This window comes from Parus major, chromosome 4A (assembly GCF_001522545.3).
Source record: "Parus major isolate Abel chromosome 4A, Parus_major1.1, whole genome shotgun sequence".
NCBI lineage: Eukaryota > Metazoa > Chordata > Aves > Passeriformes > Paridae > Parus > Parus major.
In genome coordinates this window covers 7,430,572-7,457,480 of record NC_031772.1, presented here as the reverse complement: position 1 = coordinate 7,457,480, position 26,909 = coordinate 7,430,572, and the positions used below count along the sequence as shown (strand labels likewise).

The following is a 26,909-nucleotide window of genomic DNA, read 5'->3' as shown; positions in this document are numbered from 1 at the left end:
CTAATCCTCTTAGCCACGCGCCAACAAATAAAGTCTTCAGGCTACCTTCCACCCCATGCAAATGAGACTAAACAGATATACTATAACACATTACCATTTGTCAGCTAATCAGGGTTTAATGGCAAACCATGACTGGTTAACTTCAGCACGACCAGCTTTTTACAAGCAGAGAGATGGCCTGGAAAAGCAAAGTTGCTGTTGGGGTTGAACTCAACCCCAAATGAGTTATAAGTAATTCTGGCACACAAGGTAGGCATCCTTTTTTCATCAGTGCAGTTGACAGAATCACAATATCTTCAGAGGCAATAATGTTCCTTGTTCTCCCAGGCATCTCCACCTTCCTTCAGGTCTTTGCAAAGCTGTTAGTAAAATCCAGTATTATCAATGAATGCTTTCCAAAGTGCTATAGATAGCAGCAGGGTTAAAGCATCCACTAAAACCTTGGAAAGTCACTTGGAGGCAATATGCAAAATGTACCATAATCCCTAAAGGGGATTACACCTTTGCAGTCCGACTCAAAACAAATTTCCACCTTGATTACGCGTTACAGACAGATCCATCCTGCCCTATTAATCTAAGGAAAAAACAAGCCAAACAGACTAGCTAGGACATGTCTGGATTAATTTTTATTACTTCTCCAAATATAACTTCAAAATATTTAGGGCCTTTCTACCACCTACATCAGAATATGAAATAATCAACAGCAATTTTTCCAAAGTCATATTGAATTCAGACTTTAAACTAAAGCTATTTTAATAGTCAAAAACCATCAAAGCTCCAACATAAACTGCCCTTAAAGCACACCCATCTGGTTGTGAATTAAAGTGGAAGGACATTCAGCTGCAGCCAAGAGGCAAGAACAAGTATCTCCAGTGTAATTTTATTTTATCAAGATCTGTGTCAAAAGCCTTCACTGAAACCAATAAACACTTCCTGAAGTACAAGAAAGGAACAGAGTCAGGAGCCAGAAAACAAAAGCAATGATGCTAAGAAAAAGGAAGACTGGAGAGAAGAGAAAGCTGTTGGGGCTGGAATGGGGAAGGACATTGCAGGTAGCCCAGCACCAGGAACAGAGCCCACACCAAGCACACTCAGAGCCACTGTACAGCACACAGGAAGGGGTTCCAGGAGCCTGTGTGATACAGCCAGCTGTTAACACCTCCCCCTGAATTTGGGGCACAAACACACACATGAGCACTAACCAGATCTGAGTGTCGCTGCCTTTCCTGCAGATTCTGTCAGGCAAACATCTGTCAGAACGTCTCAGTTGTTTAATCACATAACATGTTTCCTCTTCATTTTTGGCACCTTATACTGACACAGTCTATGGCAAGATGTCTCTGTATCATGCTCCATCAGCGTAAAGCAAAAGAAAAGCTGTTTATAAATAAAGGAGGCACAGTTTGAGCCTGATATTAGGTTTTCATGTGCTTGCTAGAAGTCAAACATACATTACAGCAGAATAATGGCAAATAAAGCATGAGCATATGCACGGTGCAGGAAAAGCACCCCTGAGCAGTTCTGCACCACGCTTTAATTTCCTCAAACATTATCTCTCTAACGAACTGCGAGCATGATGAACGATCCCCTTCCTCTGCCTGGCCATGTTCAGACTGTTTCAGCTGCTGTCTGTTGGTTACTGGTTCTGGACACCTGAATGTAATTTATTTTTCCAAACAGCACTCATTCAATATTGATTTTAACATCAATGGAAAAAAAAACCCTCAAACCAAACCAAGAGCAAAACAAAAAAAAAGGCCCCTCCCCGCAAAAGACCCCCAAAAGCAGAAGAAGGGAGAAATACATCCCCCCCAAATACTGCACCTCTTCACCTGCAATTCAAGAATATTTCTGTGACAGATTATATATTGAAGATCCTGTCAAATACCAATTGCATGAATGTTAAAAGCTAACAGGAAAGCAGTTAACAATTCCCCCTACTTCTACAACTCCTATCCTATGCAGAATCTGAGACAGGAAATCACAGGATCTCTGTCTTAACAGCATTGCTAAAGGATAAAGCAGAAACAGCCAACACAAAATGGTTTCACTAACACGCTGCCAAGTTCTTTTAGAAGCCATCTCCTTTTTAAAATAAGCAAAATTTAATCAGAGGTTGAAAGCAGGACATAGGAAGGAAGAATTAGTAATAGGGAGGTTGATTTGGTTTTCCAAGGAGCATCTCTCTGCTAAAGACTCCCTCTTCTGCCCACCCCAGCTGCAGCCACCACTGCAAATCAGCTCCCAAACAGCTGTGAGGCAAATTGATCATGGTATCTTAGTCATTTATTAAAGTCCTAATAAAATCCAAAAAACCAGTGAGAGGGAACAAGCAGAAAACCATCAGTGGGTCAAACAACCCTCCCTGTTAAACACTTGCCTTTCCTCTAGCTTTTCGTACAAGCACTCTGCATCCTCAGTGGGAAAGTATTAGGATTTTTGTTTCTTTTGGCAACACGACACATTAGTTCTCCACATGTGTCACCAGAAATACAAAGTTCTGGGGAGCAGCACTGTACCCAGGGTGATGACTCCATGTACCTGTGACTCCCAGCCCACCTTTGCCCACCTTCCTGCTCTCCACCTGCTTGCTGCCCTTGCCCTCCCAGGCTTGGATGCACTTGTCTCTCTAGGTGTTTTCCTCATCTTCCCTTCATCTCTACACTCATCAAACATGCTTTTAACAAACCACTTGAGATCCTCACAGTGAGCCTAAGTGAATCTAAGGATTGCTGATTCTTTCTGCAAAAGATTTAAAGAACAGTCTTTCCCTATCCAGCCACTCGTAGAAGCTTCCACCCAGGGACAGCTCATTGCACAACTCAATTACAGCACATTTCTTGACCTCTGCAATGGAATCTTGTCCTGCTCATACCCACTCTTAGAGAGCTGAGGAGAAAAATCCTTCTAGCCAGCAATTTCAACTGCATCTCCATCAATACAGTCCTCCATTCCTGCTTTTCTACACAACCAGCTGTTTGGCTTCAGATAAAGGAAAACCTTCCCACCTTTCCTGTCATCTCCCAGTTCTGCTGGGAAGAGCTGAATCCCTCCTCCGAGCCACCCACACCATCCACAAGCCAAGCAAAACAACCAGCCTCTGAGCTTTCTTCTCTGATAGCAAGATCATCCATTCAGTTAAAGAAAAGCACCTGGCAAGTAGCTCTGCTTCTTCTACAAGAACACTTTCAAGAAAAAAAGTATCTTCAGGGGCCTCCTCCTCCTTTAGGTCTCTTCTGATGTTGCCAACAGACCTGGTGGTCCTGGGCTCTCCTGTATCAACTGACATCATTTTGAAGGTGAGAACATCACACACCTTGGAGCACCTTCCAAAAGAACGGGAAGACCAGCTGGATCCCAAGACTTCACTGCTTTTCACCAGAAAAAAAAACAAGCAAATACCATTTGAAAAAAAATCTGCATTGCAGTGGGACCCTGACAGCCAAGACAGGTTTTAAGATGAGCACTAGTTCTTACACATCCCACTACTTTTTGGACCCTTATGCAATTTCTACTGTACAGTGTTTTTGGAGACAGGAGGAGGATGGATGGTCACAGCATACTTGCGCTGCCCAAGAATAGCCCAAATCACTCAAGTTCTGCTGTTTCATTAGGGCTCCAGCAATACCACTTATAAGTAATTCACAGCAATAGAGTCTTTTTCATCCAAGGATCCTAGAGGAATTTCCAGACCTAAAATGCTGCATTACTTGCATCTATTGCTAGACACAAAGTCATCTAAGTCAATGATAAAAGAGAGTTTTGTAAGCACTCCTCCTGTCCATGTACATCCTCCCCACAGCCAGCCTGTTTCTTCCCCTTTCTTACAAGTCCATCTGCTACATGCATACACTGGCACAGAAATTTTGAAATCCCCATCCCAGCAGCTTTTGCTTAGGGTGTGGCTGGTCGACCACACTGAATAGCAGTGGTTGAACAGAACCAGTTACACACAGTGAACAGCAGTGTCTAAATCAGTCCACAGGTCGGTTTAATCAACAGTCTGTTTAATTACAGCAGGAAGGCTCATTTATTATTCCCTTTTCAAATATAGTTTGCCCACTTTTGTGGGTTTTTTACCTTAAATAGTTGGTATAACTAGGTTAACATCCATAAAGAACAGGCAGTTAGTTCTATGGATGAGATTAGCTAACAAGCTTGGGCAGGTTTTATGTTCGACTATCAGCTGATCTGGGCACATTAAGTCATTTACATGGTCTTTGCTGCAGATACTCATTACCTCACTGTGTAGGATTCCTCAGAAATACTTTCCTTTTTTTTTCTTTTTAAAGTCATACTTGAAGTAACCCTTAATTATTTGTGGTCTGGCAGAAGCTGTAATACTAACCTACTAATGAGAGAAATACAGCACACACAATAATTATCTGCCACTATGTGCACTGAAATGAAAGTGAGCATGTTAACTTAAGCCTGAAAGACTGTTTTAACTCTAAATTTGAAAATAGAATTTGATGGTGCATGATTAAACCTCAAATTCTGCAATCAGGCAGGCGTTATTGGAGCAAGAACATGTTAACTTTATAACAGCGGGAAGTTTTATGAAATCTTCCTTTAAAAAAAAAAAAGCTAAAAATAAGCACTCACTCTAAAACACCGTTTTGCTCTCCTTCTACAAATCTTTATGATTTACTTTTGAGTCAATAACTCACTAAAATTAACAAGATGAAATTATGTTTTGACAAGTTCCAGTGCTGATGAACAGATTTTTATATCACGAATCCAGCTTCACCTCATTTTTCCACCACAGCTGACAGTCGAGACGTGAATCATTCATTCCTTCTGGCCTTTGTGTATTTTATCAAATGCTACAGGGAACAACTAACTTCAATTCCCTCAAGTCATTTCATAAAATGCCAAACTTAATGTTCTTTCATACTTTGATAAAATTAAGTTCTATAGGAAAGAAAATATACATCTAGCCAAGCTCAACCATTTTGACCAGATGCTGCCATCAGACCAACCTTACCAACACAGATCTACTGTACATAATCCTGCCACTCTATATCAGTAGATATATATAAAATACACCACTGGATAAGACTTCCACCATTCCTTGGCAGCATACAAGGTTATCTTCTTTATATGGCTTGGGCCCCACCTCACCAAACAGATGTGTGTGATGGATAAGCCTCATTTAGGAAAAATATTTGTCCCTAGAGTCAAGGAGTTGAAGGAACTACAATACACCCAAGAGGACAGACACATGTAGCATATGCCCAAAACTTTGAGGAATTCATACAGATGAGCTTTGGAAAGCTTCTGAAAGATGCTTAACAAGCAGGACAGCAGCCAGAGCACTCCCAAAACATGCAGACCTGACACTCCAAGGGGAGAAAGAGCAAGGAACATTTCTAGGCTGAACACTAATCAGAAAGGCTGAGCAAGGAAACTGCTCCCTCTAGTCAGTTCTCTCTTGAGTTCATCTCCAGCTTCACTAAAAGCCTCCTCTCCTTGGCTAGATAGCTCAGAGAACTCCAGATTTTGGGTACATGGTCAAAAAGGAAGTCATTCCCTTTGGACAGAAGTCAGATACTTGCAAGCTTCTTGTTTCTCCCAGAAAACTGGAGCTGTTGGGATCCTGGCAAAGTCCTGCCACACAACAAAATTCCAAGGAAAAAAAAAGATTTGCCATGGTCACTCATAAAGGCAAATCTTAAGTAACTGTATCAAAGTCAATGGCCCTGCAGCAAAGAACATGATCCCTGGGATTACACACCAAATCCATAAAGTCTCCATTTTCTTGTATAGACTGGATGTTTTCCATTTAAAGCATTTAAATGCAGTACCTGAGGTACTAACCTAGCCCTGCTGAAGTCAGCAATGACAGCAAGTTCCACCAACTCCTGTACCCTACAAGGACATCATCCAAGGTCAGGCAGTGTGTGCAGGGACTTGAAGGATACTGCCTCCTCCTCCCCAAAACTGAGCATCTCCTCCTCTTGTACCTTTATCAGGAACAGCATCAGCTGGAGACACCCAAGACTGTAAGAGGCTGCTCTCTTTGCAGCTGCAAACATTTTATTTATTCTGAAAATTCAACCAACACAGCTGTGAGATCTGAAATACAACTTGGTGGAGTTTGTGTCTTACTGCAGGCAATCACATTTATTATAATAAATAACTATAAATAAATAATGAGGTTGCTTAACAGGGACACTGGTAACCTGTCTAGACAATTGCAGCGGTGACGTACTCTGCACTGGAATGTCCTCCACATTAACAATAAGTCTTGATTAAAAGAATTATTTTTTTTTTAAGTGAGGCAACGATTGCTTATTTAAAAATATGAAAGTCTGCTTCTCAGCTCTGCCAGCAAGCACTCAGCAAGCTTAGCTAGTAACACCTCACTCCTCGCTCTCTAGCAAGCCTTCACAGAAGCAGACCCTTAGAAAAATCAGGGAAACACTTCAGCATGCAAAATTTCTTGCCACATAACCCAAATTTTCCTATTTGAAGGAGAAAATAGTGCTTCATCAATAGGCTGGTGCACCCTGTGACCATCACCACAGAGTCATGGTGGTGCTCTGTGGAACGGGAAACTGCTCTTCCCTTCCCTGGCATGTCACTGTCTGCTTAATGGAGAAAAGCAGTGGCCATACTAATAGCTGGGACATATAACCTTAATTAATTAGCAGACCTAGTGGAAAATGCCAGCTCTGCACTGTCACTGCTTTGCTTTCAAGGAGCCTCTGCCTGCGTCAGCAGCACAGAGACACTGGGGCCATTACCGCTTGCTCCGGGATAAGGACAGATGATGTGAGGGTGGCTTTAGCAACCTGGAATAGAGAAAGAAGGTCTGAGACAAAGGAGTGACCTCCTGTGAATCTGTTTGTGGTGAATGTCTTCCCTCTCCATAGTGACGGCCCCTAGGAGAAACTCACCAAGAACAAAGCTAAGGTCAGCTGGAAGGGAAGCAGAGCCGAGCAGATGGCCGCCTGCCACCTCACCAATCAGGAAAATCATTCACTTCAACTGCCTCATGAAATATTTCCTCACTTCTTCCTCTCTCTCTTTCTAGCTGTCTTCTTTCATCCATGCAATTGTGTCCATTTAGGTTACAAGACCCATTTAGCACGTAGTGGGGAACAGCTGGCAAAGCAACCAAAACAAAAAAAATCAGACCATGACCTTTTCCAATGACTCCCAAATCCTAGAGGCAACTGCAAGAAGCAACACTCTGGGAGAAACACAAACAAAATTTCTTACTCATTAGAAATATCCTCTGCCCTCAAAGAGGTCTGCAGTTAAAAAACATTTTGATAATAAACTTTATCAATAGTGGTCACCCCTCCTCAGGAAAATATCTTATTTTTTCCCCTAAGCCATTTGTCTGCCCTTGGAAGAAAATCCCAATGTTATGGACTTAGCAGAAATAAATTCTGCAAGCAGCAGCTTTACTAATGTTCACAAGGTGGCCACAAGAAACTTGACCAAGGAATTGAAAGACACCTGGCTATGCCAGATAGATGTGTGTTCACATGGGCATGGTTTCATCAGTCAGGTCCTAGTGCTGACTCAAAGTCTTGTGCATCACAAAAATAAAAATCACAATCAGAGCTGCCTGTTGGGATTTACATATTTATTTCTATTAGGGAATAAATATTGTGTAGTTTTGCAACAAAAAACAAAGTTCTGTTATTGTTATCACTTCTAAATCATTAAGGCATGTCCAGATCTGGTTTAAGCATGTTTTGAATACATGTAATAAATAAAACAAGTAGATTCCACATAGGCTACATTTTTTCAGGGAGCATGACCTTATCTAGCTCCTCCAGGACTACAGGCAGCCTTGCAATTTAGATCTGATTTCTCCCTCTAACTTCCCATCTCCTTTTTTTTAAAGCTCAAGTTCCTTCAGTATCCATTGCACGTTAGATTTATATTGCTAATCAAACTTCTCCAGGTAGAGATAGAGTTTATAAATTAATCCTGGGTAAAATAAATACATCAGCCAATCTTGGTACAAACATTCCTGCCTCTGATTAAGCTGAATTCCAGCACCATGTGGCATGCATTTCAAAAGGGTGAAGAAGCAGGAAAGATGCTCTCCCTGCACTCAGCACAGCGTATTTCTATCAATGTGACCTCAAAGCCACAATGCCTGGGCAGGTGGCAGGATGAGACTTGTAGTTATTATGCAAAAGTACAACTTGCTTTGCTGTTCCTTCACGCCTCCTTACCCAGGCAGGGAGCTCCAGGTGCACGGTGCTTGCTGGTGGCAGGGCTGGAGGGTTTGGCTCCAAGCCCTGGTACAGGAGCTGGGATGACCCAAGTCCCACACCAAGGGGCACAAACTGCTCCTTCCAAGGCTTCCTGGCTGCTCCAAGGTATTTATAAAAAGTGCCCACAATTCAAGTTGTACTTTCCTGTTTTATGCTAACTACAGACAACTATAAGAAGCGATCAATAATAGTCTGTGCCATACCCTAAGAACCCTAAAATGTTAAGTGCAGGAACCCTCACAGACAAGACATTACAGCATTTATAGAGGCTGCACTGCTGTAACAAAAGCTATTTATACACTAACTCAGCAGAGCTAAAGCATTCGTCTGCTAACAAAAATTGGCTGGGTGGTTTAAAGAGGACTCAGGGCCCAAAGTCTGAGCAGCTCTGTTGCCCCCTATCAGGTGTTGCTCTACACTGAGACAGCTCCCAGAGCAACCAGTAGAAAGAAAATGCATGAAAGCTGCAACTAAACATTCATACATGAAGAATATAAGGGCATCAGAGGTACCTCAACCCACTGGGAAGAAGAAATTTCTAACTCTGAAATCATCTCAATTTTACCATTTTACTGCAGTGCTAAGGCAGGGCTGCCCAGCTTGCCATGCAAAGCTCATGAGCACAGGAGAGGGCAGAGAGCTGTCCATCAGTCAAGGTGGACTCCCCCTGGACTCACCCTTCTCACTCACCCACCTGAGAGCCACAGAAGCAAAGGTTCCTCTGGCCACATCCCTGCCACCTGTGCCAGCCCACACCTTCCGTGACATTGGCACCACTGGCTCTTCCTTGGCTGTGCCATGGCACAAAGTCTTGGTTAGTTGCTATCAATGCCCTAATTTACCATTCTTTACAGAGCATTAAGAATTATTATAGATCTGTATTATAGATCTGACGGGCTTCACTTAAGCAGACACCACTTGTTGGTGTAATAGGTACAGTTTGAAGAGAAGTACTAAGTACCTTCCTCATTAAGTGAAAACACAGTGGTTCAAATCTCTGCCTTCAATTCCACAGTGAAATTCCCTCTCTTTCACCATGGACACAATACGATTGCCAATTAAAAAGTGAAAGCAGAACTCAATGCAATACTAAAGCAATTAAACAGGAAAAAAGTCATGAGAGCAGGATGAACACAGTCTACTGGGGAAGAAAAAAGAAATTAGTCCTCTAAAAGCAACAGTAAAAAACCTGTATGTACTGGATTTGATTTTAAGAAAATGTTAACAATAATACATATGCTCAGTTGAGTTGCCCAGAAGAATTAGTTTGAAAGAGAAAACAGAGTTTAAAAACTACACTTGAAAACAATACTGTTGTTCTGGTTTATGTACTGTCACTGCCATACACTGCTGCACTTCTGAATGCTTCAGAGATCACAAAGTGCTCTCCCATCCCCAGAATGAAGCCCAGCAAATTGCTAATGATAACAGTTAAAGCAAGATGTGGAAATCCAGTTCCAAAAATGAACCATGTCAGAAACAACACTGGTTTAACAGCCTTAACCAGGCAGCCAAGCACAGCTCACAGGCTTGTCCTCCCAGCAGACGCCTCTAAAGAGCCAGGGCAAATCAGGAATTACTAATTATGAGTATCCAAGAAGGATGCAGTGACATTTCTTTGGAAGGCTGGAGCATTTTGTGGCTATTACACTGGCTCTTAACCTCTCATCCCATCATACAATTCCTAGGAGTTTTGTGGTCCCAGCATAAACCCTTATGGAAAAGAGCTGACGCTGCAAAATCCCAGCTCTTATCATTAAAGCTAACCGGATCCTGTTCTTCAAGCAATTTAAGACAGAGCTGATGCAGGGCATGAAATATCTCCTTTCCTGGCAGGCAGCCTCTCCAGGGAAGGGGGCTCTTCATGCAATCAACAGGATGAGCACCACTGTCTTTAACAGGAGTGAGTTGGGCCATGAAAGCACCACCCCTGCCTAGTCCAGGGCACACACGATGGGGAGTCTGCAGATTTTGGCTCCACAGCAGCCAGACCAGGCAGCTCTGGAGATCAAATCAAGATCAGACCTGGCAGCACCCCAGGGCACAGTGTCTGCTCTGACATTTTCAATGCCCTGTGGATGCCTCCAGGAGCTAGCAGAGAATGAGCTGCCAGAGGCATAACAGCCAGTACAAACTCCTTCCCCAGGTAGTTCAAACTCACTGCACCTTGCTGTTAACTCCCAAAAAACTTAATTTCAACACTGGAGTCCTCTATTGTTACCTCTTCTAAAAGCTTACCTTGTGCTCAAGAACAAAAGTAACATTCTAAACCCAAGGGAATGAAAGGGTTACACGATCTGTGTTAGACACGTCTGAAAGTGTTCTAATATCTGGGCAACTGGTAAGAAGGGGGATCTGACCTGAAATAGCTAAAAATTCCTATGTGTTTAGGAAGCTTTACTAGTAAACTCAGCTATCGATCAGAGTACTGACCCTTTCAAGCTTGCACAAACCTAGAATTTTAATATCTCCTCCTGGTATCAAGAAGAAACTCCAAACTAAGGCCACATCTTAACCATACCAAATAATGTTCTTTTTATATGTGTTATTATATCACTGCTATTAAACCACTGTCAGTGAAGCACTTTCAGGTATCCTGTGAACATCTCTAGCATCAGCCACTGTGGAAACAAATATTCTTGGACAACAAAGCAACCAAAGAGCTTCAGGATGCCAAACTGCACAGGCCCATCCCGTAACATAAATACTGTTCTGAGACTCTAACATGAAGAAATTCAATGGGATTTGCTTGCTCATCCTCTAAATCTCAGGTTAGTTTAATTCTGACCACCTCCACCCTTGCCTTAAAACTGAAGAGAGTGCTACAACAACCTTCAGATGAACTCACTTTCAGCTCACAAGCTGATAGTGAGGAAGCACTCAGTCCTGCAGGTCATAAGCCTCCCCTCAGCAGACAACACCCAGAAAGATGCAGGTCATTCAATTCAGAGCAGTAATTCCTACCCAGGAGGTCAGAGAAGGTGCAGCTCAAGACACTGCACACAACTCCCGTCTATGGGATGTGGGAACACGCAGCCAACCGCAACAAGCAGGGAGTTATCTCAGGGAAAAGCTGGTGTTTCAAAAGCAAACCAGGCAACAGCTTCCACTCTAGAGCTTTGGTTAAAGCAGATGCTATTTGATTTTTAAACCCACACCTAGATATAGTTACAGTAAGTGAAAATGTCTGTTGATACTTGTGTTATGCAAGAATCACTCAATTATTAACTATAGCTCTACGGCCTATGGTGCCTTCTGCAAAGAACCTGCAGGAACATCTCCAGTACCATTAACAGAAATACCAGTCTTGACCTCAAGGGAACCAGCACCTTGGTGTCAGGGAGCAGCCAGAACCCTGCACCCTGCAATGCTGTGGGAAGGACACACAGATTTGGAGCACATGGGACTGTCCTGCCCCAGTTCCATCAGTCACTGCCTCAACCTGCACCTCCCACACTTGGAAATAACCACACCAACCCACTGCCACCACCAATCTTCTGGACTTTAATGAAGCAGAAAGAAAAAAGGACTCTACAGGGACAAGCTGCTTGCTGGCTTGCTTCTTACACTGAGTTGTTCCTCCAGTATCAGCCTGTCCTCTCCAAATTGCTTTTATATCTTGCCATACAAAATGTCTTTTTCTTCTCAGAGAGGCTGGAACATCTCATAGGAAAGATGACCGGATTTCACAATATGTGGTTTTGAAGGTTGGTGTTAAATTTGACACTGTAGCTCCAAAGTAATTGTGACTAACCACTAAATCAGCATGTGTAATGGATTCCTCTGAACATTTATAGCTAGCAGTTCCATTATGCTCTAATCTGGAAAACGTCTAAACGACTCTCCACAAAAATTAGATGGGAACATAAATGTCTTGATAAAAACAAGATTCCAGAGATACTCCACTTAACCACAGTGACTTCTAAAACATAATGTCTAGTGCAATAACATCCACTGGAGTGCAGTCATTTGCTATTTGATTTTTAAACCCATGCTTCAAGACATCAATCTAAAGAGCACCAAGTCTATGTGAAAGGTGAAATAATTAAGAACAAACCTCTAGGACAGTGCTGGGATCTGCAAGGAACGTGAGTGGCAGCAAAGGAAATGAGGAGCACCAAGAGGCTGCCTGGGAGCTGTGGATGCAAACTGCTTTTCCCTGCTGCCAAAGGGTAAGCTCAGAGTCATCCTGTGCTCCTGGGTCTCATCCCTGCACACCATTTGAATGGAAAATCCTCAGTCCACAGGAGAACAACAGACTATTAAAACTGTCTGTCCTTGTTCAGATTCAGCCTCTTCTTAAAGCTGTGATTTCCAAACTCTGATGGTCTGGGGACAACGCAGTTCCTGAGGAAAAGACACCACCTCAGAGATCTTGTCTGCTCTCTCTTATGCAGAAAATGATGCCAGAAAAAGGCCTTTATGCAATCAAAATCACAATAAAAATAATATAATTAGCTAAGCATACAAGAAGCAAAAGAAGGGAAGCATTACTGATTCATTCCATTTTCCTGGAAAAGCTTAAACTGTGTTTAAGCAAAGGACAAGTTGAAATTTTCCATTAGTGGGGAAAAAAAAAAAGAAAAAAAGAGAGGAGGACTTCTTTAAAGAGAGAAGAGGTAGACTCACTCAGGTTAGTGTTTGAGTACAGCACAATAAATTTTAATATAAAATCTCTGCTAGGCAGAAACCCTGCTCCCAGCCAAAGCAGCAGTGGAGCTTGCAAAAAAGCTGCTCATTTAACACAAAAACTGTGTAGAAAATAAAAGGCCAAATGAGAATCCAAATCTTCAAGCAGGGAAGGAACAGACAACTTTTTGACAGTCCTCCCAGAAAATTTTCCTCCAGTCTCCCTGCCTGGGGGGCACCTGGGAGGGGGAATGGGTGGTGAGGAAGAGATGGCTGGGATGTGACTGCTGCAGGTGACCCCAAAGAGCTTGACAGCACTTGCAGCCTGGGGTGATCTCATCTTACTCTGGGCCAGCAACACAGGCGTCAGTCTAAACCAGGGACTTAAAAACACTTCACCACTACATTTTCCTGAACTGTACTGTGCACTCCTACACCACAACCAAGGATCAAAGCCAAGTGACTGCAGCACATCCCAGCCCTGCTACCTGCATTAAAGTGAAGGGTTTTGCTTTTGTCCTTAACAGAAAGGGATGTTTCATCTCAGCTGCTCAAGCAAAGATGAAAAACCACTTGCAAAATAAAAGGATGTCGTCCACATGAGCTAAAATGTCTGTCTACTGCTCCTCACTTTTCCAAATACCCAGGGTTGGCTCCCAGCAGCTATCACACTGCAGATTTTAGGATCACTTACTCCAGCACAGGTCATGCCCTTGGGACACAATGTACTCTTCAGCTTCTGTAAATCCTACAGTAACCTAAATCCAGAAGAAAGTATATCTCCCAAGTCCTGTAATAGAGCCCAATACAAACTTCCACAAATGCAAAAACGTTATGACTTCTGGCAGCCCAGAACTCCAATTCCTGCCTTTATATGCATCCCAGATGCCTGCTTCCCCTTTCCACAGGAAATTAAGTCATTCCTCTGCTGTAATCAAAATTATTAGCCATACCTTAAAAGATACAGTCCTAGATAGCCAAGCCAGCTGTAAATGCTCATGTGTCCACTGACTTCTGTCTGCCAAGTGTTTGGTGGGAGGAGATGAGGTTCCCACCCCAAAACTGTTCTCAGTAAGGTTCTTGGGAAGCCAAATACATGAAAGTCACAGGAAAGCATTCTGGTAACATGTGCTGCCCAAAAAGAGCAACTCATTTCACAGATGATCAGATTTCAGCTGGAGTGCCCATCATCATGAGATGACAGACCTCAGGTTTAACCAACCTAACCCCCTTTTATAGACAACCAAAAGTACTGGGATTCCAACATGTACTGAGACATACAAGTATCTTTTAAAGGAGTTTTAATCACAAGAGAAAAGAGACCAGAGTATTACTTAGTTTGATGGATCATTTTATAAGATATTAAATATTTTTACTGTAAGGGGAAAAAAATAAAGTATGATACTGCACTTTATACCCATAACTCTTCTATGATTACAGAGGTTTATTGCAGGAAGTAATTCACCTTCCTGAAATAAGATGATATATGTAGAAAATCAGAAGCAGAAATGTTCTGTTAATTCCAGAAAAACAACGTAACATGATAGGAAACACAAAAGCAACCCTTCAGAGAAGAAACAAGAGAGCCTTAGATTCCTTAAAAAAGTCTAGAATAGCAATTTCCAAAATACAGTTAATTTGTAACATTTAATACACAAGTTGTCATCAGCCTTAAACCTCAATTTCCAGACTCAGCTGTACCTGGGAGAGCAGCAGGATGGGCTGTGCACACAATCAAATCCTTCAGCATGACTGCTGAGCCTCTGCAGCCGAGCCAGAGAATCTGCTTATATATTTTACAAATAACCGGATCCTTCCATAATCCAGGCTCTGAGAAATTTTTATCTCACCATAAGCTCAGTTATTCTTAAGCCCTTTCTGTGTTTTTTTTCTCTAGGCTGCCTGATACACTGACCAATTTTATAAAAAGGATTGGCTGATGGGAGGTCTGGATTCAGGTCAAACAGAGTTGGCCTTTTTAGTGTGCTCTTTCAGATGCTGATGGAAAAAAGACCTAAAACTCCCATTTTCACCTATACCCTCAAACAAACCTGCCTAGGAAAGGTATCTCTTCCTACAGCCCTCTCCTGCAGAGAGGCCTGGCTGTTACACAGAGTCTGAAACTCTGCTGCTTTTGGTTCTCCAGGTCCCCAACCCAAGGCTGATACACCAGCCAGGACGGACATCACACAGACACATCAACTTCCCCCAGCTGCTCCCCAGGTCTCTGGGTCCTGTAACAGGGAATCTCAACTTTCACTTGTCTCAGCAAGTCTCTAGACTCCATGCCCTCTGCTCGTCTTGGTGCACACACAGCTGCAGCACTGACCAGCCATGGGGTGTAAGCAGCAAGAATTACAGCAGGGGAAAGCTGGCATCCCAAATATGAGCGAAGACAAAAGGAACCCCAAGTCTGCAGAGCACAAAACTTTGCCACTCCAGGGCAACAGAACATGCTGACACCATCACTGATCCCTATTCTGCGAAGCCCCGAGCAATAAATTTAAACACTTTGAGTCTATGCTTAAGCAACATATTTCAGTACTTTTGTCAACACAACAGAGTTCAGGCTTGACAAGACATAGTTTGTGTGCCTCTTAAACCTAGTGATGCACAACCTCCTTCTGATCCCATCTCCGGAAATATCAGCACCATTATATGCCTTCACTAAAATGTCCCAATAAATAAATTTAAAAGTATTTATGGCATATTTTTCCAAAAGCTGTATTGTACCAAATCCCAGGCCAAATGCAGCTAGCCATGCTCACAGACAAGGATAGCTATTAACACACCTTCATCCTTGCAAGCAACAAAATAGCTCAGTAATTCAAAACACAGGGCAGTGCTAACACATTTCCTGTGCAGTATTTTCTGCCAACTGCATTTCTAGCAAAACTGCAATTTCTTCTTGCACATGGTAGCATGTTAACTATGCCACAAAATACTGGGTGATAAAGCAGCTTGCAGAGCTGTTCCCCAGTCAAGACTCATGCCTAGCCACTGCCCTCTTGTTCAGCTGTTCTGCATCACTGCCAGCAAGCTGCGAGCTCCAGTCTCCAGCAGGTATTATCAGCACTACCCCATAAATCTAACTCAGTAAGGAAGTTGTCTCTACCCATAACATTCTGAGAGTGCTCGTATTCCAATCCAGAACACTGCTGACATCCAAAATGCAACTATCACATGGAAAGTGAGCCAGTAGAAGGCTGGCTCATCTCAGGAAAAGCAGCTGCAGGTGCAACTACTCTTTTCATTTGTCTTCTGCCTCTTCTCTGGAACTGGGATGAAAAAAAGCTTTCCTAACTCTGCTTTGCAAAATCCATTAGTTATGTTTATGGGCTCACCTGGGGTCTATCTGAAGCAGGACTGACTTAAATGGCAATACAGGATAGTTTTGCAAATTAAGAGTTTAAGAGATACAAGGAACTGACCTCTGAAGGAAGTCTCTTATCAAGGAACTGAAGTTTCTCCTGCGTCTCTGCTACCATGGTGCCTTCTGATGGTCTAGTCCTCTCCACTCTGAGCAGCTGCAGCTTTGACCAGACAAAGCAACAGCTTAAAGCACAGCAGCTTCATTCCTACTGACTCTGGTCAGGACATCTGGTGTCAGATACCCAAAGTCTCCTCTTTGGAGGGAAGGTCCTGCTTTTTTCACTACACCCTTCAGTCAGAGCACCAGGTTCATAAACACACCTTTAGAGCATGATTAGATCTTACTTCAGGACAACTGTACCAGGCTTAGGCTCTTCTTAAGTTGTTGCTTTCAAAGATGAAAAGGGGTTTCATCCATGAAATGGGGTGAAAACAAGATCATGCAAGAGGCCTGGCCTAGAAGCAGTGGCTGACCCCACAGCAGCAGACACACGGACAGGGAGCTTCCCTCTTACCTTCCTGGGAAGGGAAGGAACACCACAAGTCTCCCAGGACACCAGCACATACACGGCAGGCTGGAGTCACCTGTCACTACAGCAACAGCTTCCCTAAGCTCAAACTGAACATAAATATTTCCAGTGCCTCTACCTAGGAGTAGTCACATTTAGGCAGCAAAACTACTAAATGCAGTCAGGCTAGGAAATCCAACATCCATGAATGCTATGTGCAGATGGAAGGAGATCCTCATGCAAAGAGCTGAATTACACAGACAAGAAAGTGGCTCAGAGGAGATGACAGACCTGGTGATGAAGATGGGACTCATCCCAGGTATAATGTCCTGGCTTCTCAAATCCCACTCTCATGTTTATGTATCACTTTTCTTTCATGCAGACCAGAATTTAGCATACAGACCCCAGCAGCAACACGCCACCTGAAAGCCAAACAACTGACCCTTACAGTCAGCTTTATTTGAAAGCAAAAATTCTACCCCACATTTTATTGATCTAAAGTTACTGGAAATCACCAAAGTAAAAAACCCCAAACCTACTGAAGTTTTGGCTAGAAACATGCACTTAGTAAAAGAGGAAATGGGGTTACCATGCCAAGACAAACTTTTTCTCTTACCAGAGACTGACATGCAATCAGAATTAAATGCAAGAATTAAAAGGAGCTAAAGACTAATTTATGCCATTTATGTTTTTGCAAGTCACTCAGCTACCATCCAGCAGGCACATCCTGTTGTGTATGACATTTCCTTGAGCACTTTTGTCTTTTCCCTTCTCTGTGCTACCACTGTTCTGATTAGATCCAACACCCCCACAGGAAAAGAAACAGCTCTGTGAAAGGCAGAAGCCACACAGCTATCTTCTTCCCTTTCTGCAGCAGGGGAATTAGTTCCAGGAGGAACAAAAACTGCTGCTCTTCTGGAAATGTTGCAGGGACAGACGCCTCCTCTCACCTCCTGCCTCATTTAAGTCCTCCATGGGGAGGAGAACCCCCAAAGCACCTTCACTATCAAGATGAGTTAACTGGTGGCAAAAAATATGATAAAGTCAGTACCTGGAAGGTTTTGCTTAAGCAGGACACAAGCTTACTCCAAATAACTTTCTCTGAACCCAAAACAAAAAAATCAAAAAAACCCCACAACCTTAGAATGGCTTGGGATTGCTCCAGGGACTAACTTTCCCACAGGCAAAAGGAAATGCTCTCCCCTCAGTTACCCTGAAAAAGAAACTCTCAAAAGCAGCTTCTCTGGCCCTGACCAAGGAAACATTGTTTTGCTTAACAGGGGGGTTCAAATAGTTGCTTTTCTCTGAACCCAAGGAAGGCTGGAGAAAATAATCAGTGGCAGAGAGTGCTTTAGTCACTCGATTTGGGCGTCTGCCGAAGGATCTTGCAGTTCAAACAGCAGAATGAATGAGCAGATTGCCATTGCTGGGAGCCTTGCAATGTTTTAACTTAGTCAAAAAAACAGAGTTATGGCAGAATTGATCTTCCAGCTACTTGGACCTCTAAGAGCATCAAAACTGCACAATCCTTTTGATTATGGGAAATTAGGAGAATTTGCTACAATGATCTCAAGAAAGGCACGATCTTCTTCATGCCTTTATGGAGATGTGCAAAATCATTTATGCCGCAAGATTATCTCCCTCGTAGCTGCATATATTTAGCTATATTACATCAAAAGTTTGGCTCCTTCAGAGTTGGATAAGCAGCTGAAAAGCAAGAAGTAACATGATTTGAGTCTCACCCCTAATGGATCTTATGATTTATAGGCCTTTAAAGACTAATGATTTTTTTCAAGACTAAAAAAGAGGAGATTTAACTCAAAGCTGTATATAATAGCTTAAATGGATTCTGTCTTTAAAAGCATGAACAGCTGAGAAAGAAAGCTAAAATCAGGGAAGAAGAAAAAAAGCTGGTCCTAATTGCCACTTATTCAAAAACATTATCTTGTTATATGCATATATTCACTATCCACACAGAGATATGGGTGTGGATGGAAAAGTCAACAGCAAATTAAGTGTTTAGACTTTCTATTTCCACAAAACTCACCCCACTCAATGTTAAACACAGGTCCCACCCAATGAAAACATATTAAAATAATTCTACATTGGCTGTTTACATCGGCAGTATGAACTTAAATGCAAAAGAATAGATTGCTTTGGCTTCTTAGTCTCACATTAGCAAATGCAATTATCTTTCATTAATTTTACAGAGTGCTCACAGTAGAAATTAAATAATTTTTTCATGTCTAAGAAAAACTTTACCATGTTAATTATTCATAAATACCAAAGTCTCCTACTTATTACTCATCACAAATGTGATTCGTTTCAATAACGCCTGAATAATTCGGTGTTACCCTATTAGTCTCAGAACACAATGTACAACTGCCAGCACCAGCAAGTCAATCACAAACAATCATCCACGCTTGCCAGCTGCTAAGGAAGAAGAGGAGGAGGAAGAAGGAAGGCAGGAATGGCATTTTCCCTCCACCCCAGTCACCGTGCTGCCTCCATCACCCCATGGAAAAGGAACATCCCACATCTCCCGTCCTGGCTGGCTTTGCTTCCAAGATGCTGCAGACTCAGGCACTGCTCGGGTGAGAATTCCATCCCCAAGCTGGGAGCAAGGATCCAGGCTCCCGAGGGACAAAGGCAGCAGCTGGGGATGCTCCACTGCTTTTCTTCCCTGAGTATTTACATCTGGGCAGGCAGCTATCCAGCAATGGGAATTAACTGATCGAGAAGGGAAAGGGAGATTAATCCTCACAAGTATGTAAGGAGCCTACAAGGGTAATTCCAAAAATGGCTGAGGGCTGCTCGCCCACAGTAATCCCTGCAGAGTGAAACAAAGCCCAGGCACCATTGCTGCAGCAAAGTGGTTCAATAAGGAATTATCCAGAGTTTTGCACCCTGGCCACTTGGCTGCTCAGCAGGTTGAGCTTATGGGAGGGGAAGAGATGACTGAAAAGTTACTGCAGGGATAAAATAAGCTGAATATGCTGGAGTTACAAGTTCTTGTATTATTTCTTCAGTAATTTTAAGAAGATAAACCTGCTCACATCACCAAAATCTCTTAGAGTTGCACTAAATCACGAATACATACATATATACATATAATTTTTTTTCCCCATAATAATGTCAAGAATACCTTTGACACAAGGTTCATTTGGCATGGGTTCCATCCAGCCCAGTTGTCTTGCCCTTGGCATGGCTCCCAGGGGCATCCTGGACCCTGCTGCACTTCCCAAAGCCTGTGCCTTCTCAGAAAGACCCATTCCAACATCACATTTTCAGCCACATATTAATTGTTTTTTGCTTTCTAGCAAGTTACGTGAGCTAATTTGGGCCAATGCCATACAGAAATGCTGCCTTTATTATTACAGTTGTGGAGAAAGTAAATTAATGCAAAGGATTGCACACAGAGGCCTAATCCATTTGAGGTAAATCAATGCATTGCACATTTAAATTGCTCTGCTTTCCTTCAGAAAAGTACATTGAAGTGATTCATTAGGCACTGAACTGTTCACAGAAACAGACCAATTCTCTTAGGCATGCCAGTGCATCTCTGCTAGTTAAATTTAAAAAGCAATCAAATCTACTAATAAGTCCTTTTTGCCGACATTTACATCAGTAGAGAACATGATTCCTGACAACTCAGATTAAATAAATCAAGCACAAATTAATCTCAGTTAATATGTCTCAAAACCAATGCTTGACTTGTTAAACTTAAAAATCTGTCTTTTAATAAAAATAACTTATTGGTAACGCCTGACTTCCAAGCTCCTTTGATAACCTTTATTAAAGGTTATAAAGTTATCAAGAGGGATCACAAGGCACAATCTGTGTCTATTTTAATACAGTTGAAGCATTTATTTATAGTTTAATTTGAATATTTATAAATTCCACAAGAAAAATTACCAGAAAGGTACCCTTTTAATAAAAAGTAATCATGTCTTACTACAACAGCACCATGCCACAGTCCTAAAATTCCCACTCACTTCCTTAGGGAGGACCAATTCAGATAACATATGGAATAAGCAATTCAAGGTATAACACCTGTGCCTCACATCTTGTTCTTCTGCAATCACCAGGGTTTATTTCTGCAACAATTAATGCCTTCTCTCTCCACACAAGAAATTCTCCAAATTTAAAGTAAAAGGCAGTAGGAAACATATACTTTCAAATGACTTAAAGTCAATTTGCACTTTATTAAAGACTTAGAGGAGAACTGAAGAGACCTAATATGAAAAATTATTTTTTTTAATCCCTTTAAGAAGTCTAACACTTTATCTGCAAAACCAGCAATACCAATTTAGAGAGCTATAGAGTCCTATAGTCCAAACCTAAAAAACCCACGAACTTAAGTTTATAACCAAGCCTTTCAAGGTTGTAATGGGATTAGGTGAAGGAAACACTTGTACTTATGAAAATAATCCCTTGCCCTTCTCCTCAAACCCCCTTTTTCACTCTGGCTGATCCATTACTCCTACTGCTTTTTTCCCAACAGGTTCCATGCAGGAAAATTCAGCTGCTGGAGGTGCATGTTTGTGGGTGGCAAGATAGCATTCACTGCAAATCCCACCCTGCAACCACCAGGCTGAAACAAGCAGGGTCATTAGGAAATCTTGCTGATCAATGAAGCAGCTCAGAGTCGCTCAGGCCTGGCAGCATCTCTGCAAAAGCTCTGGGTTTTGGTTGGGTTTTTTTTTTTCTTGTTTTGGGGATTTTTGTTTGGTGTTTTTGGTGGTTTGTTGTTTTGGTTTTTTGTTTTTTGTTTTTTTTTTTTCTTTATAATTGTTGCCCAGTTTTTCCCAGGGAATTTCAAGGGCAGGCACCTCTTGGTGCTCTGGCCAGAGTTCCAGTTACTGCAGGTCACCCCATCTGCTCGCTCACAGCCTCCAGCTCAGCTCTGCTGGTCACCTCTCCCCCAGCAGCTCCCCAGGCTTCACCCCAAAAGCAGCAGCACTGGGGGACTCAATCCTTGGAAACAGTGTCTGCTCAATCAGCTCCAGAGGTTTTAAATTGTCCACCTCCTGCTGTAACCTGCACTATCCTCCCAAAGTCTTGGGGCATGACAGGACCCTAAAGCAACTCCTCTGCCTAACAAGTGCAGAGTTTAGTGCTGATTCATGGGGCTTAACTATTCCCAGCTTCCACCACTACAGGTGAAACACAGAGTTCATTTGCTTGCACAGCTATATATAGCTATGTATATAACACCTCTGCAATAGGGAGAGGCACACTCAACAGCTGCTAACAAACCCTACAAAAAATCTCCTCTCTCCATCAGTGCTACATGAGGGTTTTCCCCCTCCACACCAAAGCAGTTTCCCCCTTCCACCAAAGCAATACTTCTGTAGCTAAGTACTCACAGCACCATGATAAAAACTCACTTGTGGGGAAAACTAAAAACTAAACCCTCCTCAGACCCAGTTCTGCAGACCCCAGAGTAGACAACTCCGCATTTTCAAGAGCATGTGGATTAATCTGTTCAGCCAACAGAGACACACACTGTTTGCTAGGAAATGTTTTAATGTGCCTTTTTTTCAGAGTTTTGTAAGACTCAGCTTGGAAGGGTTGTGCTAACAGGCAGGGACAAGATAAGAACATCCATGCATTGCCATGGGGCTTCTGCCCCACATCACAACCTGGTGCCAACATCAGGCCTCCCAAAAGCCAGCAGGCACCAACCTGGTCCAACAGGCTTGTACCAGCAGCACAAAGTTTCTTCCAATCTCAGACTTTCTGGCTCCAGAGGCAGTTCTACAAGCTTGTTCTCCTTTCAACAGGGAGAATCTCCTTCCTTTAACACTACCCAGGAGCAACATCAAATACAGCCTGACCTTCAGCCACAGCCACATCTCTCACCAGACGAGGGGACAAAGCACTTAAGAATGTTGGTACCTGTATTTGCTCCTATGTCTCATTACAATTTCCTATCTAACCTCAAGGCCTTTTGTTCCTTGCAATGGTGCCACTGGATTTACTGCTATAGACAACTCCAGTAGACACTTCCCATAATAATTAGCCAGAGCTGAGAGAAATCTCAGTTCTGTGATGCACAGTTACTTTGGATGCCGTGTTTGTTCAGTGTGCCAAAAGCTTTGAGGCTTCCACAATCAATCAAGTGACCCAAGTCAGTCATTCATGACTAGGAAAAAGCACATTTCTCCTTTCTCACCACTGATGCCAAGAAGCTGAGACAATTCCCTCCTTTCTGTCGCCACCATCAGCCCATTCCACCCACCTCCCAAGTGGCAGATCCAGAGCACTGAAAGCATCAACTTTTCCTATACCTTCCCCCTTCCCTCTTCTGTGATTTCTGGATGCTGCAGTGGTGAGCAGGACTGATGAAACAGGAGACAAACAGGAGCATACAGAACATGCACTCCAATGGGATCCAATGAGAGAAGCTCAAAAATCCCTCCCCCCCCAACCAGAGAACCATGTTCCTCCAGGGGAAGAAAGAACCAAAGAAGATGATCTATTTACCTGCTTGCTACTTATTAAGGAGCACAAGCCACCATTACAAAGGAAAGGAAATTTTGGGAACTTATATGCTCACAGACAGAAAAGCACCATGGTGTTAAATCCACCTCAGGATTGTGTTTCAGCACAACAACCATCGAGTATTTCTGCTCCTCCAGTGAAGGAATCTGCACTCCAAACCTGCAATTCCCAGAGAAAACAGAGGCAGACCACTAATGGAACTAAGAGCAGATACTGCAGGATGACTGCTGCAGGCAGCAAGGTTCTTCAACTGTGCACCCTCCAGGCTGATCCCATCACATCCAACCACAGAGATGCTCTGTACCTGCTGCTGAGCACTGCATGGTCCAGGACAGAGTTTCCTCCACACTAACAAAGACTCAACTTTAAAAAAGGTCCCTAGAGACCAGTCCAGGTAACCAGCAATCTGACAAGTAGATTTGCCACACTTGAAAAGACAAACATCTGTGCAAAGTAATCACACATTGGTGCAAACTAAAAGGCTTGATGGAATATTTGGGTATTTCCAGACAAGGCCACACAGCCCCAAGACACTAACTATACACTGCTTGATGCAGCTGCCAAGGAGTTCAGATCACTCTCATAAAAGACACTCACTTTTCAATCATCTCAACTATAAATGCAGGAATTCCCACCTTGTCAAGTCAAGGTTCACTTGCAAAAATTCTTTCTGCTCCTGATTGAATCCTTCTCCCTGCCTTCACGATGCTCCCCAAATGGGCTTTGCAGTCCTCCACGTTACTTCCTCTTCTCTCAGGATCTGCACACCAGGGCTGTGACCTCCTTTCCCTTCCCACCTGCACACGTGACCCAGGATGCTCCCCCTAAAAACCTCAGTTCAGGAATAGCCAGGCTGACCACTTGGAGCCAGCACAGCTTCCCGGCTTCCACACCCCCATCCCACATCTACTGCTGCTCTGAAAGCAGCTTTTATCTGCCCAGAAAGGGTTTAGACTTTCTGTCTGTTACTGGCAGTAGGTAGAGGTGCTAATTAACCAGTTGTCAGCTGAACTGCTGCTAAATTGAGAACACAACTAAAATTAAAGACGAGGTATTAAAATGGGCAGAAAGACTTGAAAGGACTATTGTTCATTTCAGAAGTTCTCTTCCTGTATTTTTTAAACATTTAGAAATTGCAGTCCAAATAATTGCTTGTCAAGACATTTTTTTGGAGAATAACTGTAGCTATTCAGCCAGCTGTATAATTAGGTTATTAAAAGTATAATATCATTTTGAAGGCTTTGAGAGAGTAGACCTCTACCTAACATAAAATCATCACAGTTTCATTTTCCTCCCTCTCTCCTGGCATCAATCCCAAGTCACAAGTGCTAGTGACCTCTCAGACTCTCAGCTGTGACAGTGTACATAGCTGTTCATAGGATGAGGAACCATCGCTCTGAACTCCTGAGCAGGTACATGCACATTTCCATTCCAACTCTGGAAAGCATGTCTGCTATCCAACAAAGGAAAAAACATACAAAGCGAAAAGCTGCAGACAAAATTGCAGCTCTCCAAGCCTGATGTTCCCTTCCCCCTCAGGTGGTGGGCTCAGGATGAGGGGCCTCCCATTTATCTGGAGGGCACAGCTAAGATCAAGCACAGACAGACCTGTCTCTGGGAAAGGAAGGAAATCCCTGACCCACAGCTACAGCTTTGCAGGCCAAGCCCACATCTGGGGAAAGAGAAACACGCATCACTGGAAGCAGTACAGCAAAACAGAGCACATGTTATGCGATTTACATTTCTGCTGACAAACAACATGTTTATACGACAGGTAAAATAAACTATGCAGCCTGGAAGGCTCAGCAGCCTGAAACTGGGAAGCTAACAGACCCAGAGGGCAAGGAATTGGTCCTGATGCAAGCAAATGGGATGTCACAAAAATTAGACAATTAAAATTTAAAGCAGTAGGGAAGACAAAAGAGAAGGAATCACAATAGCCAAGCCTGATGAAGAGCTGCTCCTTGGGTACAGGACCATAATGATGCTAAGCATTTTTCTACTAGATGGCAGTGTAGTGTCACACTATATAAAAGGAATTCTAGAAAGAAATTGCTTTGTATTTCAAGTGAATCTGTGCTCAGACTTGACTTCAGATAGCATGATATACAACAGTAGCCTCTTTGTAAAGGGACCTGCCATCAGTCTCACAGTGCAATAGGAGTGATACTTTAGTTTCTAATTTCCCACAAAAGAAGGGGAAAAGACACTGAAACCCTGAGCAGTTCTGCTACACGGTACAGCTGCATGCACAGCCACAGATGAGCTCCGGAGTGTTACATCCGAAGGTGGGCTCTGATCAAAGAGCTCTGGGAGTGGAGGAAGGAGGTCCTCACTGCTCAGGGGGAAAAGCCAGCTGGGCTTCTGAAAGGCAGGGGCAACTTTAAGGCAACCTCCTTGCTATGGTCAGGGGAGGTTGGCAACTTCAAAGGAAAATCCAGGGATAAAGAGAGAGCAGTGACAAAAATTCAAAATGCAAGCACAAAATAATCAAGGTTAGGGCTGAAGAACAGTGCAAATGTTTATAGGTAACTCAGCCATAACAGTAACCTTTACCTTGCAAGGCCACCGTCCTGAAGCCAAACTTCAGGAACCAAAAAGACACAGTAGCTCACCAACATTCCCAAAGCCAGCACCAATTCTTGGCGTACACTGGAGCTACAGGAGCTCAGCAGAGCCAAAGCTCTGGGGGCAGCTCGCAGGCAGCAGAAGCTCCCACTCTCCTGAGACAGAGGTTCGGGGGGTCCCCAAGCTGCGGGGCTGCCAGGCCTGTTCCTGTGTCACCGGGCTCATCAGCCCCAGCCTCTCCTCACCGGCGGTCACAGCCGCGGCAGCCGGCGGGACATCACTCCCATCACCTCCCTGCCGGCGGAGCGGGGCAGGTTTTTCTCGCCCTGCAGAGCTCGGGGCGCACTGCACCCGCCGCGGTGGCCCCGGGCCGGTGCTGCTCCCGGAGGTGCCGCCCGCTCCGAGCCGGGATGCTCCGGTCACACCGCGCTCCCCTCCCTCCGCCTCCCGCAGCATCCCCGCTGCGCCCCGCGGAGGGACCGGGGTCCACGGGGAGCTCCCCGGGGCACGGCCTCACCTGGAGGGCCGGAGCCGCACCTCCTTCTTGCTGTCCACCACAGAGGGCACGCAGTTGGTGAGCTCGGTCCAGTCGGCGTGCAGCCCGCAGCTCCAGCCGGTGGAGAAGCGGGAGAAGAGCCAGGTCTCCCGCTTGCCGGGCCGGTGGCAGGTGCACTTCTTCTGCCCGGCGCGGCACTCGCACGGCTGCTCCAGCTGGATGTTGCGGACCAGGTGCCGCCCGAAGGTGGTGCCGCCCGTCTTCTGGATGTGCAGGAACACGATCAGGTCGTCCCCCTTGATGTTGAAGTCCACCCGCCGCATCAAGTCGTCGGCGGAGAAATTGAAACGGGGAACGAAACGCGCCGGCGTCTCGTCCTCCGCCCGGTACGGGTCGGCGGCGGCGGCGGGGCTGAGGGCTCGGAGCCGCAGGAGCTGGCACTCGGTGCCCGGGCAGACGTACTGCAGCACGATCACGGCGAAGAGGAAGAGCATCACCAGCGCCAGCAGCACCTTGTGGGACCGGTCCTCCATCGTCGCCGGGAGCGCCGCGCATCGCCGCCGCCCCGCTCAGAGCCGCCGCCGC

At 44.0% G+C, this 26,909-nt stretch overlaps 1 protein-coding gene across 1 annotated transcript in view; it reads right to left on the bottom strand.

The window, feature by feature from the left end:
* Window positions 1–26,903, bottom strand: part of HS6ST2 (heparan sulfate 6-O-sulfotransferase 2) — a 129,690-nt gene extending 102,787 nt beyond the window's left edge. The window contains exon 1 of the mRNA XM_015626878.2: window positions 26,346–26,903. Within this exon, the coding sequence (XP_015482364.1) occupies window positions 26,346–26,857 (512 nt within the window). The 5' untranslated portion in view covers window positions 26,858–26,903. The remainder of the gene's footprint in view (window positions 1–26,345) is intronic.
* Window positions 26,904–26,909: the final 6 nt, after the last annotated feature.